General features: G+C 42.7%; 1 protein-coding gene across 1 annotated transcript in view; it reads right to left on the reverse strand.

Moving 5' to 3' along the window:
• The window catches only part of LTBP2 (latent transforming growth factor beta binding protein 2), a 204309-nt gene that overhangs the window by 123940 nt on the left and 63889 nt on the right, over nt 1-16480 (reverse strand). The window contains exon 4 of the mRNA XM_069092220.1: nt 929-1116. Coding sequence (XP_068948321.1) covers nt 929-1116 — 188 coding nt within the window. The remainder of the gene's footprint in view (nt 1-928; nt 1117-16480) is intronic.

The raw sequence follows: 16480 nt of genomic DNA on the forward strand, positions 1-16480 counted from the left end.
CAGTGGATAGAACACCATCCCTGCAGTCAGGAGGACTGGGATCTAAATCCAGTCTTAGATACTTTCTAGCTATGTGACCCTGGGCAAGTCACTTAACCCTGATTACCTCCCCCCCCCAATTTTTTTTTAAGGCAGTTAGATGGTGCAGTGAATAAAGCACCGGCTCAGAAGTCAGGAGAACCTGAGTTCAAATCCAGCCTCAGACACTTGACACACTTACTAGATATGTGACCTTAGGCAAGTCACTTAACCTCAATTGCCTTGCCTTCCCCCCTCCAAAAAAAATTTTTTTTAACAAGTCTCTCTAGGGAGTTTAAATCTAGAAAAGGTTAAAAAAAAGTCAGATTAAGACAGGGACAGCAGCAATCAAAGCACTCGAATGGATCAGATACTGATCTGTGAGTGGTTTGTCTTCTAACCTCTTTTATGTTTCTGATGAATCTGAGCATCCCTGGATTCGTAGGTACTGAATGAACTAACTAATTGCCAGCTGGAGAGATGACAAACTTGGTGCAATGCACCAAAATCAGAAATTAAGGGCTATGAGAATCTCCATACAAGATATCTCTTTCCAGAATGAATCATACACCTCCCCTTTCTTGACCTGCCTCCTCACTGATCCTCTGCCATTTTCTCCTCCAGTTACCCGCACCAGAAATCATCCTCAGCTCCCAACCACTGACTATGATTTCTAATGAGATGAGAAGGGTAGGAAAAACGAAGAGGCACGACCTCTTATTTCTGGGACTTGTTCTCTCTTTGGTACTGAAAGCCTTGGACACTATGGATCAATGGTGTCTTTCCAGTTGCTGCCTGTCATGAGTGACATCTATGTATGTACAAGAGTGATAGGGGAGATGGAGGAGGTGACCATAGTCTTTACATAGCTTGGGTTATCCTGGAGAGGACAAAGGCAGCGATTTCTTACTCCAGAGGGGTGAGCCATGCCCCACATGGGCTGCTTGGAGTGCCGAGTCACTCTGGTCATGACCGTTCCCTCCAGGTAGAGCATTGGAGGTCAGCTGACCAGTGACCACTGCTGGGTACCGCCGGATGGTTGGTGATGACCTCAACTGCTGCTGGGGAGTGATGGGATGGCTGATCTGGTGTGTATTCCTGCAGAGACAGACAGCATAGACGTTTACATATCAGACTGCTTCCTTATACATATGTATATATACTTCTCTAGTATAACATGGTGATGCAAAACAGCAGTCTTCCCACCCTGCCCTCAGCGCTGTCATCGTCATTGGATGAGGTGTGGTGCTATGTCTGACCATGAAGAGATCAAGCCAAACCAGTAGGATCCTTGCCTTTTGGGAGCTTCCTGATGGTGACAGAAATGATGAAGGTGATGGTCATGGTCAAAATAATTGTTGGTACAAAGGGCCCACAAAGTTAACTGAAGGGTCATTCAAGGAGCATCTGAATGATCATAATCATTATTGTTATGGTTATTTTGGTCTGGACCTGAGATTGATTGGTATAAGGAACTCTATCAATGCCCAAGATACCTGTTCTATAAGTCTTAGAAAGAAACCTGGGGCACTAAGAGATTTAATGATTTGCTAAGAGGAACCTAGATGGCACAGTAGATAGAGTACTGAGAAGACCAAAGTTCAAATTCTGCCTCAGACACTTCCTAGCTGTGTGACCCTGGACAAGTCACTTCATCTCTATGTACAACTGGGTGGTACAGGAGATCTAGCTCCAGGTCTGGAATCAGGAATACCTGAATTCAAATTTGATCTCAGATACTTCCTACCTATGTGACCTTGGGCGAGTCACTTAGACCTCTATGTGCTTCAATTTCCTCATCTGTAAAATGGGGGTAATAATAGCATCTACCTCTCAGGGTTGTTGTGAGGATCAAATAAAATAATATTTGTACAATGCTTAGCACAGTACCTGGCACATAGGGTGGCATTTAATAAATCTTTGTGTTTTTTTTAAATAAATCTTTCCTTTCTTGCTTGGTCACATGGCCATTATATGTCAGAGGAGGGCTTGAATTCAATTCTCCCTGACTCCAAGACCAGCTGCCCATTCACTAGGCAGTTACCTCTCCAAATAAAATAAACACATTAATCATTCAATAATCATTGTCTTTACAGCTGAGATCTTAGACAACTTACTTCATTTCTCTGACCCTGGCTTTCTTCATCTATACAACAAGGTAATTCTCTCTAGGGTCTCTTTCAGCTCCAAATCTTCTGGTCCTAGGTCTCCAAGTCTGTATATGGAATGCTACATTTAAACAGCTGGTTTCAGCCAGTCTAGAATTAACAGCCAGAAGCTGCCAAGAATAGATCGTTGCCTATTGCCCAGGGGAAAAGGCTCAGCATCGGAGACCAGGATCTGAGATAGCAAGCAATGGTCAGTTTATAAGAAGTCTGGAAGAGGTAGCAAAAATGGGATTCAGGGACAGTAGGCCGGATTAAATACTCAGGAGTAGACAGATGGGAACAGAACCAATATTGAGGACAGAATTATTGGGATTGGCCTAAAGGTCAGGCAAGCCAGATCTAGTCAGGAGAAGAGCATGGATTCAATCATTGTTAATGTGGGGCGGAGGGGGGGGGGAGATGTCTGTACAAGGGGTCTATTCTCCTGCCTGCCACTTCTGCATTTTAAAGGGGCAGAGCCAGTAAAAGTGAGACCCAAACACAAAGTGACCTTTAGATCTTTAGACTCACTCAATGAGAGTGACATCCCCACCCCCAAAGCCTTGGCCAAAAGCCACCCCTACTGGCACATACTGGTTTCTTCTGTAGCCTACCTGAATCATTTACCTTCTCAGGATGAACAGGTAATCCTCCAAAGGTAAAAATTGCATTGCAGGTGCAGAGGGAGAGGCAGTTTCTTTATTGAAAGTTGGTTCCCTCTACCAATGACATCACCAGTTAAGTTAGGGAGGGGGGAAGGCCTCAGAGAGGTGGGGGAACAACACCAGCCCTTTATGTCCGAGGAATAGTAGGAATTCTTAGGAGCAGCTAAGTGACTCAGTACAGAGAGTGCTGGGCTGGGAGTCAGGAAGACCTGAATTCAAATACAGTTTCAGACACTTACTAACTGTGTGACCCTGGGCAAGTCACTTAACCTCAATTTCCCCATCTGTAAAATGGGGATGATAATAGCACCTATCTCCCAGGATTGTTGTGAAGACCAAATGAGATAATATTTGTAATGTGCTTAGCACATAGTAAGTACTATATAAATGTTAGCCATCATCATTAGCATTTTATCTGGGACAATTTTAGTTGAAGGAGCCTATGACAATTGAAGTTCGAATGCAGAGGACAATCTACACAGGTGCCATAGTACCAGGAGAAAGGACAGTCTATCCTCCAATACAGTCCATCGTTTGCCCCCACAGGGACTGGTTTGGAGTGAAGTCAGGCCTTGGGAAAGGACTGCTATGGCAAAAGGATCTTGGGGGTAGGGGTACTGCATGACAGTGAGGCAAGGCACAGAGACTACAATCACCCCAAAGAAAAAGGATGCCCTTCCCCCAGATTCCACATAGATGTCTAGGGGAAAATCCCCATGTGTCCTGAGTTCCTGCGTGACCAGCCCACCTGTATCACCCTCATTAGGATTACATTTCAACAGGGACCAGCCTCTACCCCAACACTAATTCTTTAGGCCCAGATGAGCAAATTAGGTATTTGACTTATGAGAAAATGGCAGATCTCTAGTGTTTGTCTTTTTAGTCATTTTCTCCTTCTAAACACACTCTGTCCCAAAGGGGAGCCAGAGTATCTTTACCAACAGACAAATGTACTCCTCCACATGGGTGGGAGGGTCAGCTACTCGGTGGAGAAGGGTAATCATCGATAGTTATCCATTGTTTTTATCTCTTTCGTGGAAAGGCTTGGATGATGCCCTACCATTCCCTCTCTACCTGGTGAGGAGAGGGAAATGGTGAGATTTCCAGTAAGATGGCCTCCTCCATAAAGGCAGGCCACCCAGGCCCCTCCCCCACTCCCTTCTCCAGCAAAAGCTTGAAATTTGCACCAAACCAAATAAAGATCAAGAAATTCAATGAGAAACCACAGAAGTGACTTCCTGACAAGTGAGGAGTCTGTAGGGGAGGCCTAGGCCAAGGTTAAAGAGAAAAGCCTTCAGCTATTTGAAACAGGGTTAAGTAGAAAAACAGTTCTAGCTAGCCTATATAAAAAACCACCTTAGGGTTTTGTGCCTGGCTTTACTTAAATTTACTCTTTCCCTTAATCCTTTAAGTAACGATTTTTCCCCCTTTCTGTAAATCCCAACCTTGTCTCTCTTGGATTCACTGCCTATCCAGAGAGTTAGAAAAAATGGTCAGGTTTTCTCAGGGTCTAGGTATAGACTGGTAGAAAAAAAATGGAGGAAAACTTCTGGGTCCAGTTTGGGAATTCATTGGTGAAAATCTGATGCCAACTCTCCACTGGGTATTATTTCCTCTTTACCCCCACTCCCTATAGTCATTTCTTTCTTCACAGAATCCCCAGTCAGTAGGATCATTATTGCAAAGTGAATTTTTGTAGTCAGGAAAACCTAGGTGTCTGAAAACAGCCTTGCTAAAACCAAGTTCTAGGAGGTTCCTTCATCAGAGGGATAGACAGCAAGTAATGAATTTTGTCTGATGGCAGAAACTCATCCCTACTGGCACATACAGGTTTCTTCTGTAGCCTGCCGGAATCATTTACCTTCTCAGTATGAACAGGTAACCCTCCAAAGGTAAAAATTGCATTGCAGGTGCAGAGGGAGAGGGAGTTTCCTTATTGAAAGTTGGTTCCCTCTACCAATGACATCCCAAGTTAAGTTGGGGGAGGGGGGAGGCCGAGGAGAAGTGGGGGAACAACCCTAGCCAATAACAGATGGCTTTTCACTCTTGGTAAAGGACAAAACTTGGGACTCAGGACCAGCAGAAGGAGCCGCTGGCCCTACATATCTGTCCCTCACCCCCTCCAATCCAATGACTTCTATGAAATATATCCATTCTCATCTACCACTCCCCTTAAACTCCAGGTTCCAAAACACATCAGGGCCTACCAGCCTCTCCCACTCCCCACTTCAGGGAACTCGTGAGAGCTCCAGTTCCACTTGTCCCTGAAAACTAGCCAGTTGGCAATTGTTACCTTATTAAAGCCCTAATCAGGCCTTCCACTCCAGCGGTTTGGTTTTGCTGTTGTTCTGCTGCTTGCCCTGGGGATTGAGAACATTTATGTGGCTGGTTTGTTGTTTACAAGGTACCTTACAATACCTTTTAGTTCCCCAAAAACATTGTTGGCAGACTGGCCTAGGAAATGGAGAATCCACTTTAAATTCAGAAAGAGCTGGATTCAAATGCTCCCTCTCATCTAGGCAAGTAATCCAACCTCTCAGTGCCCCAGGGAGCATTATAATATGCCGAAAAGGTGCTTGTTTTCATTAGTAGACGAAGTTTCCTCATAAAATCACATCTGGTTTAATTTTTCTAAAGAACCCACCCCAACCTTATGGGGTAGGTAATACAGGTGTTACTTATATATTTTTAAATATATATAAATATTTATTTATATATTGTCCATATGACATATATGTCATATATAAATATATTTATATAATAAATAAATATTATTATAATACATGTGTTAACCACATTTCACTGATGAAGAAACTGAAAATTAGGGAGGTTAGCATTCTGCTCCATAATCATACAACTAGTAAATGTCAGTAGGGATTTGAACTCTGGTGTTTCTGACTTGAAGTTCAGTACTCTATCCATTCTGTCTCTGGGACAGGTTCTAGGAAAGCATCCTGCAGCTTCAGGGGCTACAGGAGATCCAGCACGAAGAGAGAGCTTGACAGACAATTGGCCAGAGATAGGAGTGCAGCTGTGTGCCCAAATCTCTGACAGCTGTTCCCCATTACTGGGGACAGGGCCAGCAAAGACAGCTGCAGCAGGAATATGAACCTTTCTCGTTGTTCTCAAGAGGGCGTCCATCAGGGGGAGGAGAAGCAAGCACAGACCTCTCAGTGGTCTAGGCCACAGGCTGATGAAAAGACTCAACAAGTGCTTGGAGGGTGAATGGGGAGAGGACAGGGTGGGGTATTCCATATACACCTCATTTAGTACGTTTGAACCTGACCTTTAGATTCAGTTCTTGGATCTGGTCAAACTAAAAGTGAAAGAGGTTTTAAAATTCATTGTCTATTTAATTCTCCATCGAAATCCTACTTCACATTGCGCTATGGTATGAAGGGGATCCTGGGCTCTCACAGGCAGCTCATAGGTGTATTTGGAGTCAGGAGGACCTGAGTGCTAATTCTGCCTCGGACACTAGTAAGCAAGTCCTTGGCTCCTCAACCTCAGTTTCTTAGTACCTATCTCCCAGAATGGCTAATGAGAATCGGAGGAGATAGCATAGAAAGTGCTTTGCAAACCTTAATGGTAGCTTATAAATGCTAGCTATCATCATTAAAAGGCAGCAGCAATAGAGGCCAAGAAAAGGCAGTCCCTAGTGAAGTGAAATAGTCTCAGATACAGATCCTACAATGAACTGCTAAGTTCTGGGAGGGTCCTCATCAGAGGGATAGACAGCAAGTAAGGAATTTTGGCTGGCTGCGGAAACTCATAAAGACTATGCACTCAGTTATAGAGAGACAGGTTGTGGGCTCGATCATTGGGAACACCCCCACATTGGTGAAATTGCTATTCTTTTGAAGTATTGAAGAAAATTTTTCTTTCTGATTCAGATCAAATTTAGTTGATTAGAGGTCAATGATAAGGGCACTAGGATTTCTAGTTTCAGTCTCCTTAAAGAAGAGGCTTTTAAGGCATTTAAAGCCAAAAAGAAAGGGTTTTAATCCCTTCCTCAGGATCTAGGGAAGGAGTCCATGGATAGATTTCAAGGGATCCATTAACTCAAAGGGGAGAAAATTACATCTTTATTTGCACTAACCTCTAAATTAAATTTCTCGTTTCCTTCCATTATGAATTTTAAAATAGCTTAGCATTTACATAGTGTAAATGTAAATTTTTTTGTAAAATGCTTTATGAATATCATCTCATTTTATCCTGAATATTATTTTATTTTGACTCCGGTAGGTGATTGCTATTCTTATCTCTAAATTACAGATGGAGAAGATGAGGCAGCATTGCACTCCTGTTTTTCTTTCCTAGTCCCATCTTCCTCTAGGGAAACTGGGCTGAGTTATACTAATCTCTCAGAGATTTCTGAAAAGGAGGTTTTTTTTGTTGTCGTTGCTGTTTGCTCATTTCTGTTGTGTCCAATTCTTCATAATCCCATTTGGGTGTTTTCTTGGAAAAGATGCTGAAGTGGTTTGCTGTTTCCTTCTCCAGCTCATTTTACAGATGAGGAAACTGAGGCAAACAGGGTAAAGTGACTTGCCCAGAGTCACAAAGTTAGTACATATCTGAGGCCAGATTTGAACTAGGGCTTTCCTGACTGCAGACCCATCTATCTATTGTGCCAGTGGCTGCTTCTAATCTGATGCTCATAGGAGAAAAAAAAGGCCAACAATATGATTCTGAGAAGGGTCCATAGGCTTCTCCAGACTGACAAAGGAGTCCACAGATACTGTAAGAAGATTAAGAACCCCTGCCTTAAAGTCAAATTAATTTTGCACTGAGAAAAAAATTCCTATCAAAGTCATAGACTATTCCATATTCCATACATAAATCCCTCAAAGCACTGTATAATTGCAAGTTATTACAGATAACCTTGAATATCATTTCCATTTCCAAATCTATTATCCCCATTTTACATTTGATCCTGTGATCTTATAAATACTTATCAGTGATCAGAAGGGAAACCAGGAGAGTATGGATGATTATATGAGAATTTTTCCCCATTATTGAAAAATACAATCTCCCAATACTTAATTGGGAAAAGAAGGAGAGGAGAGGAGAAGAGGATGGAGGGGAGGGAAGAGGAGGGAAGGGGGGGAGGGGCCTGCCAACCATTCCCAATACTGAATTAGCATCATCATCATCCCTGTATTCAAAGGACAATTGATTCTGCTTTCACATATAATCATAGGCCTTGTATAAAGGATAGAAAGCCAGCCTTAGTGACTAAGTCAGGAAGATCTGGGTTCATGTTCTGCTCTGACACAGCAGCATAACCATGGACAAATAAATCATTTAACCTCTCAGTGCCTAAGACTGTAGGTTGCAGACACTTGCCAATTCATTGGAGCGTCCTCCCATTTCTAAACCAGAAGTTCCCCACACCAATGAAATCATAGGTCCAGCCCCCAAACGGTAGGGTGGAAGGGCACGCAATAGTGCCCTTGAGAGGAGCAACTCGTGGCACTCAATAAATAGTTTTGGAAGGAAGAAGAGGAGAAAGAACTGTTATTGTTATTTAGCAATTGTTAAGGTTATGTGTGTGTGTGTGTGTGTGTGTGTTTCTCATTGCAGCATTTTAAAGGTTATTTGTGACTATTATAAAACTGTATGCCAGGATTTGGGATGGGTACTTCCCTTAGTGTGTAGTGACCGGCATCTTAAAAAACACAAGGAAGTGGGAGGAGCCATCGATGGGCCGGTGTTAACAGAACTCATCAAATATTAGGGGGTAGTGGCTAACTTTGGAAGAAAATAAAGGAAAGGGAGTCAGCTCTAGGTCATGGTAGAGTCAGATGCCATCTCTAGGAAGTCTGGCATCTAGATATGTGGCTTAAACCCTTGTGGGGCTGAGGTGGAAGAAGGACTTGGATAGAAATCCTGGCGCTGTCACTTTGTGACCTCGGGCAGGTTCCTCTTTGGGCCTCAGTTTCTTCATCTGTACATTACCTTTCAATTCTAATTCTGTGGTTTTACTTAGAGCAAAGGTCAATGAAGGAACATTAAATGACATTAGATGACACCAGGCTAAATAAAAGACTAGTGAGAACAGTTGACTTGAGTTTGGGAAAAAGGGCTTCTTGCTGTCATCAAGAGCTATATACTCTTCATCTGTGGACAAATTATAGATACTTAAGATAGGATTTCTGAGTTCTATAAACTCATTAGTTCTGTGTTCTGCATGTTCTTTATCAGCAGTATTTTTTGGGGAAAAAAATCTGCATTGGGTGGACTAGGGGAAAGATTTATGTCTATCCCTAAACCAGGTTATTAGAGGCAACTAGAGTACCTCAGAGTCCAATCTAGGAATGATGGCTGATGTCAGCATCTCCTCTCCTCTCCCCTCTTCTCCTCATCCTCTCCCTCCTCTCCTCTCCTCTCCTCCCCTCCCCCTCTCCCCCCCCCTTCCCCTCCCCCTCCCCCCTCCCCTCCCCTCCCCTCCCCTCTCCTCTACTCTCTTCTCCTCTTCCCTGCCCTCCTCTCCTCTCTTCCCCTCCCTTCTCCTCTCCTCTCTTCTCTTCCTCTCCCTCCTCTCCTCTTCTCTTTCCCCTCCCCATCCTCTCCCCTCCCCTCTCCTCTTCCCCTCTCTCCTCTTCTCTTTTCCTCCCCTACTCTCCTCTCCTCCTCTCCTCTTCCTTTGGATCCCCAACTCTTAACACAGTGTGTGGCACTTAGTAAGCCCTTAATAAGTACTTATTGATCTTGTTTAGTTTGTTGTTGGTCTTTGGTTCTAGAAGAGGACCAATGACATCATGGGTGATGGCTTGACTTGTACATGAATTGGATTTAAGCGAAGCAGAGTTGCATGAAGTCATCAGCCTCACTCTCTCTTCCAGAGTCATCAAAGTCCATTGGCAAGACAAAAGTCAGGATGACTGGCCATGTCCTGGGATGTAGTGATTGACCTTGGCATCTTTGATTGCCTGACCAAACTCTAAGAGCTCCCCAGCACCTGCTGGGGCCACATTCATGGCCATTGGAACAAATTGTTCTGATCTATTGCTATGCCAAGTCAATGAGTGAGGCAGCTGGATGGTGAAGTGGATAGAGTACCAAGCCTGTAGTCAGGAAGACCTGAGTTCAAATTTGACCTCAGGCACTTACTACCTGCATGATTGAACAAGTCACTTAACCTGTTTCCCCATTTGTAAAATGGGGATAATAATATCATCTACCTCCCAGGGATGTTGTGAGTCTCAAGGACTGTTTTGTTTTTGTTTTTTGCATCTTCAAAATTTAGCATAGTGCTTATCACATAATTATGTGCCTGAATAAATGCTTATCGAGTAATTGATGATGATATTATGTCAGGACTGGCTCATAGACCTTCAGAGAGAGAGGCCTAGAGGCCTTTCTGCCTTAAATAAACATGCATATAGCCAATCTCCAATTGGAGTGATTATCTCCAATTTGTTCTGTATATACATTTATTCATTTATAGTTTGCAAGTTGCTCCCACCAATAGACTATGGGCTCTTTGAGGGCAGGGACTATGCTTATCTTTCCTTCGTATCCCTCGGCACAGTGCACTGGAACATAGCAGGTGTTTAATAAATACTTCTCAGCTTGGTTTGGGTGACATGAAGCAATATCACCTGTCAAGTCCAGGTTGGTGACCCCACCGGCCACACCACTATCTGAATCACAGCTCTACTACTTACTACATGTGTCACCTTGGGCAAGTCACTTAACATCTCTGGGTCTCAGTTTCCTCATCTGTAATGTAAGTGTGACCTAGATGGCCTTCCCTTCCAGGTTAAAATCTATCATCCTATGAATCTCCCCTATCTGAATGACTTCTGGCAGTGGGGGCCTGCAAGGTCAATGAAATAATTTACTGCCATATCCACCATTTTCCTAGAGTCTCCCTTTAGGTGTGACAACTAGGTTTGGACATGTCTTCCTCAAGTGCAGCAGGCCCCTACCTCACAGCTAAATTGCAGGCCATATAATTTCCAGAGGATCCTAAATCAGAAAGGGCTAGAACTCATCAGATATGTTCTTGCTACTGGCCCCAGATAAAGATTCTCTCAAGTGTAGTCTATCATCCACCCTCCTACCCTTTCCCCCTTCATTCTCTCTCACCCCCTTCCCTTGGTTGCTGCCTGCCCTACCTAGCCTGACCAAAGTTCCCTATAGCAAGAAGCATCGTTCCTTGTAGAACATGGTATGACCATACTCTGGGAAACTGAAATCTCCAACTAGCTTCTTGTCTGACCCACGGTCCATGTGCCAACCATTTGAAACTTCCAGATGAGGTAATTAAGGACACCATGCCACACCCACCTAGTCCCGCCATAACTTGGAGGGTTACAGTCTCTGGTTGGCTCCTATCGGCATAGGCTCAGTCCTCTCCTGACACCTCAGTAGTCTTTTCAGCTCCAAGCACCCCTATTTCCTATTTTATGAGCAGTCATTCAGTTGAACTGTCATCAGAGGATTATCAGATTTAAAACTGGACAGGACTTTGGAGAACATCTAGTCTAGGTTTCTTAATGTTCTTTTGTGTGTCACGGACTCACTTGTCAGTCCAGTGAAACCTATGGACTCCTCGGAATAATGATTTAAAATGAGTAAGTAATTGAAGTTTCCCATGGGGTGTTTTGTGTGGTATTGCTTAGGTGTGATTCCAGATTGGAAGAAAGTGATTAGAAGGAATGATCTGCATTCCTTTGTGAGAGGTAGGGTTGGCAGGAGAATTTTGGAGAGGAAAGACATCCTTCATTCCTGCTTTGAGACACATGTTGTTCCGGACTGTGTTCAGGAAGGGACCCAGGGAGACAGAGAAAATCCTAGAAGTGGCAGACATGAGGGGTTGGCATCTCAACATAGCCCTGACTTTCAGCTTGCCTTCTTAGTGACTTCTGGGAATTTACTGTTTGATTGAGATCTGGATTTCTCTCTTCATTGAGCTGATATATCTCACTCCCAGTGGGAGAGATAATTTATTCTGTGTATTTTCTGATGTATTTTAATCTATATAACTTCCCTCATTTTCTTCTGCTATTAGCTTGGATAAATGGGTTTACTTGCTATTCAGTATTTATGATGGTCTTTTATGCAACTAGCATTTGGTAGAAAGAAGTCAAGCCTGCAAGTATAAATTTGATGTTACCCCTTCCCATTTAACACATCACTATCCCTTCTGACCAGGAAAGTGACTTGAACTTTAAGAAAAAAGGTCCCAAGATTGACAATATTTAATAGGTCAAGAAGATATAATTCTAGTCTGGTAGAAGAAAACAGAGTAACTAAGTCTATTATCTCCTTCTTTTATTGTCTTCCAGGCAGGAATCAAAATAGAATGATATCCCCTCCCTAGAAGAGGGGTGGTTAAAATTCCAGAGACATCTATTAATTCCTCTCCAGTCTCATTTAGCCAACCCATGTGAAGATACCTGGCCTATATGGGCAGAGCACACACCTTGAACATAAAATACATATGATCACAAAGGAAATCAATTATATGATTTATAGCATTTATGTAGTTACCAAAAAAATTTTTTTTAAGTTCACAGACCCCAGGTTAAGAACTTTTCATGTATTCCAACCCCTTCCTTTTTCCAGATGAGGAGGAAGGCCCAGAAATGTTGTGACTTGCTTAGGGGTCACACAGGTGGGATCCAAACCCCAATCTGGTACACTTTCTCTACAACATCCACTACCATATCCATATCAAGGTTCCCTGATTTCCAGCAGCATTTTTCTCACAGGTGCTCTCAGTTGGCAGAACTTGCTAATATAGGCTAAGTAGCTCAGTGGATAGAGTGCCAGACCTAGAGACAGAAGGACCTGAGTTCAAACCCAACCTCAGATTCTAAATTATGGGGCAAACCATTTAACCTCCATTTGCCCCATCTCCTCAATTATAAAATGGAGGTAATACTAACATCTACCTCCCAAAGTGGTTGTGAGAATCAAATGAGATTGTATTTGTAAAGAATTTAGCACAATGCCTAGCACATAGTAATACTACAAATATGTTAGCTGTTACAAATATGTTATGACAATGATGGTGATGATGATGTCAGGAAGACACCTTCCTGAGCTCAAATCTTGCCTCATACACCTACTAACTGTGTGACCCTGGGCAAGTCACTTAATCCTGATTGCCTCCGTTTCCTCATCTGTAAAATGAGATGGAGAAGGAAATGGTAAGCCACTCCAATATTTTTGCTAAGGAAATTCCAAATGGTGTCATGAAGAATCAGACACAGCTGAAAGGACTGAACAATAACAAAAACTTTGTTGTTATTATTATAGGCTATCAAGATCCTTTCTACTGGAGTCATGGAATTATTAGATCATAGATTTCGAGCTAAAAGAGACCTCAGAAGCCATCCACGGCAATCTTCCTCTTTTTTTTTTAAGCAATTGGGGTTAAGTAACTTGCTCAAGGTTACACGGCCAGGTGTTTCTGGGTGGGTGCTAAGTGTCTGCGCCTAGATTCGATCCCCAGGTCATCCTGACACTGGAGCCAGTGCTCTTACTCGCTGTGCTACCTGGCCACCCCGCAATCTTCCTCTTTTTCCAGGTGAGAAAAGTAAGGCCAAAGTAGGTTTAACCAAGATCACACAAGGAGTAAGTGAATCTAGGCATAGCTATAGCTGAGCTGACAAAGGCATAATGCACCAAAATGGCCTGAAATCCTGCCTTAAGTTGATAATAGTTACCCAGTAGAGGGCCCTTCCTCCTCCACTGGAGGAATCTAGAATACCCCACTACCCATCTCACCACAAAAAAAGACTGCTCTTGTTGGGTGTATGGCTGGGTCTTATAGAGTTAGCCTGGCATCCTAGGAAGAGCCCTGGAATTGAAGTCAGAAGCCATAGCTTGAGTTCCAGGTCTGCTCCTGTGTGACCTTGGACAAGTCCCTTAACCTCTCAAGCCTGACTTCATCATCTGAAAATGAGGCAGTTGGAGAAGACAATCTCAAAATTTCTTCTTTTCAAGGGTTATTAATCTTGGGTCTACAAACCCCCAAGGGGTTCAAGGATAGATTTTTAAGGGCTTTAAAGACTTTGTTTTTTAACAGATAGACAGATAGATAGGTAGGTAGGTAGGTAGGTAGGTAGATAGATAGATAGATAGATAGATAGATAGATAGATAGATAGATAGATAGATAGATAGATGATAGATAGATAGATAATCATTTTCAATATAATTGGTTTCCTTTGTTCATTTGTTTCATTGTTTCCCTGTTCACTTAAAATTATTCTGGAAAGGGCTCCATAGACTTCACTAGACTGCCAAAGGGGTCTATGACACATAAAAGGTTAAGGATCCCCATGATCATGTTACAAGTTCATAGCAGACCCAAGCCTTCCCCTGCTGCCCTGGAACAAGTCTTAAGCAACAAGAATGCCACTGTAGCCCAGGATCAATGGTCCCATAGCCACCTGCAAGCCTTGCACTTCTGCTATGCCACAAGCCAAGGAACAAGCCAGCTCTAGCAGTTGCTTAACTAACCCATGTATCTCCTCTAGGATCCTTAGAAGTTAGGGGTAGGAATGTCTTCTCTGTGCTGTGTAGGACCCCAGGGGTCCTGGGGCACAGGAATGCCAGAGGGGATAGGAAGGGTTTCAGCTAGTGTGGTTGAGGATGCATCTGCCATTGATTTTGTGACATAGGGTCATCACCAAGCATACACCATCCTTTGGTGTATTCTGGACTTTAGCCCTCAAGTAACTTTCAGTACAGCCCAATGCACTCCCTTTTTACAAAACACTCAGTTTACAAGTCACAGGATAACCAGTCAGTCTACAACAAGCCCAAAGATCCAGGCTTTCCTGAATTTTCTATGCTGCCAATAGGCAGCCTGAGAGTATTCAAGGGGTTGGTGTTCTCTTTTAGGGCTAGTAACAACAGCTTTGTTTATTCATTTAATAAGCATTTATTATTTATTAATAAGCATTTACTATGCTAGGCCCTGAAAATTTAATTAAAGACCAAAACAAAATATTTCTTTTCTAGAGGAACTTCCATCCTATTGCGGGTTAAGGGTAGGCAAAAAACACACACATGGAAAATTAAATACAAAATTATTTCTAGAAGGCACTAACAATTAAAGATATCAGATAGGCTTCCTGTGGGAAGCATTTGAAAGGAACTTTGAAGGAGGCTAGGGATTCTATGAGAAAGAGGTGAAGAGTGCATTGCAGGCAGCAGAAGAAACTAAGGAAAGGCATGGCACAGTGAGATGGGAATAGCAAGGGGACCAGTTTGGCTGGAACATGAAGTATATGAGAGGGATAAAATGCAATTAGCCCGGAAAGATATATTGAAACCGGGTGTGTGTGTGAAGGGTTTTACACTGCAAATGGGAGGGTATCTTTTATCCTTGAGGCAAGAGAGAGCCAGTGGAATTTTTGTCTTGCTAATTCACAGATCAGTTTCCATGATGGCCATTGCACCCCCTTTATGGAACAAGGACCTTTTCAAGATTCAGAAAAGGCAAAAGAAGGGCCTGGATTCAAGTGCTACCCCCATCTTCCTTTCAAACATCATTTCTATATTTGTTTTGACAACTCTGGGGACATAACATTTTTTAGTATATTATATATTTGGTTATATTTCAGGTCAAGTCATGGTTCTTTTCCACAGAGTAAATAATCAAATAATCTTATATCTCTACCAAAACCTATGGGATTAGGGTTTAGGTGTTAGTCCTATCCCTTGATACTTGCATTATACTGTTATCCCTTCCACATTCCGATTTTTCCCCATGACAGTTTTGATATATCACGGGTTGGCATAAGAAATAAAATGGAAATTTGGGGAGAGTTTTGCAGATGCTGCAGACAATATAAGTTTATAAAATGAGAAATGTATAAAATTCATGTATAGTTTTATATAATATCAACTTATTTTATCTTTTAATACTAAAATAATTCAGACTTCTCTGGCATCAGGGAGGGTAAAAAAACTTTAAACAAATTTTCCTGATGGGGTTGGTGGGTGTGGGCAAAGTGCCGAGTACCTAACCCCCAAGATGCTGAAAGGAAAGCCATTAATAAGGTCCAATAGCAGTACTGTTCTTCCTCTTCTCATGCCCCTAGTGGTGAAAGGGAGTATGACAGAGTTTCCCATCCACCATTAACTTGCCCTACCTTAAGCAAATGATTTCCTCTCCCTGGCACATCAGTAAAATAAAGATCTAAAATGTTTTTTGAGGGGCAGCTAGGTGGCGCAGTGACTAGAGCACTTTTCCTGGAGTCAGGAGGACGTGAGTTCACAATCCGACCTCAGACACAACACAAAAACCAGCCTGTGACCTTGGGCAAGTTACTTGACACCCAATTGCCCTCCAAATAAAATGTCTTTTTTTCCTGTTTTGCCTAGGTCTGGCCCTAGAATGAAGCACGAGACAACGGGAGGCAATGAAATGGATTTGAAATCAGAGACCCTGGGTTCTACTCCCACCTCTGCTGATTATTTAATGTGTGATGTTGGAGAAGTCACTTAACCTTTTTCAGAGCCTCATTTTCCTAGCCTGGAAAATGAGGGGGTAGGGCTAGATGACCTCTAAGGTCCTTTCCAGTCCTAAAACTCTACGACTCTATGGATCCAATTAGTCCCTGAGAGAAAACAGAAAGAAGCCTGGTGATTTACTCAAAGTTCAAGGGGACTTAAACTATACA

This window comes from Petaurus breviceps, unplaced genomic scaffold (assembly GCF_028583685.1).
Source record: "Petaurus breviceps papuanus isolate PSGF00001 unplaced genomic scaffold, PetGlider_PUasm1.0 189, whole genome shotgun sequence".
NCBI lineage: Eukaryota > Metazoa > Chordata > Mammalia > Diprotodontia > Petauridae > Petaurus > Petaurus breviceps.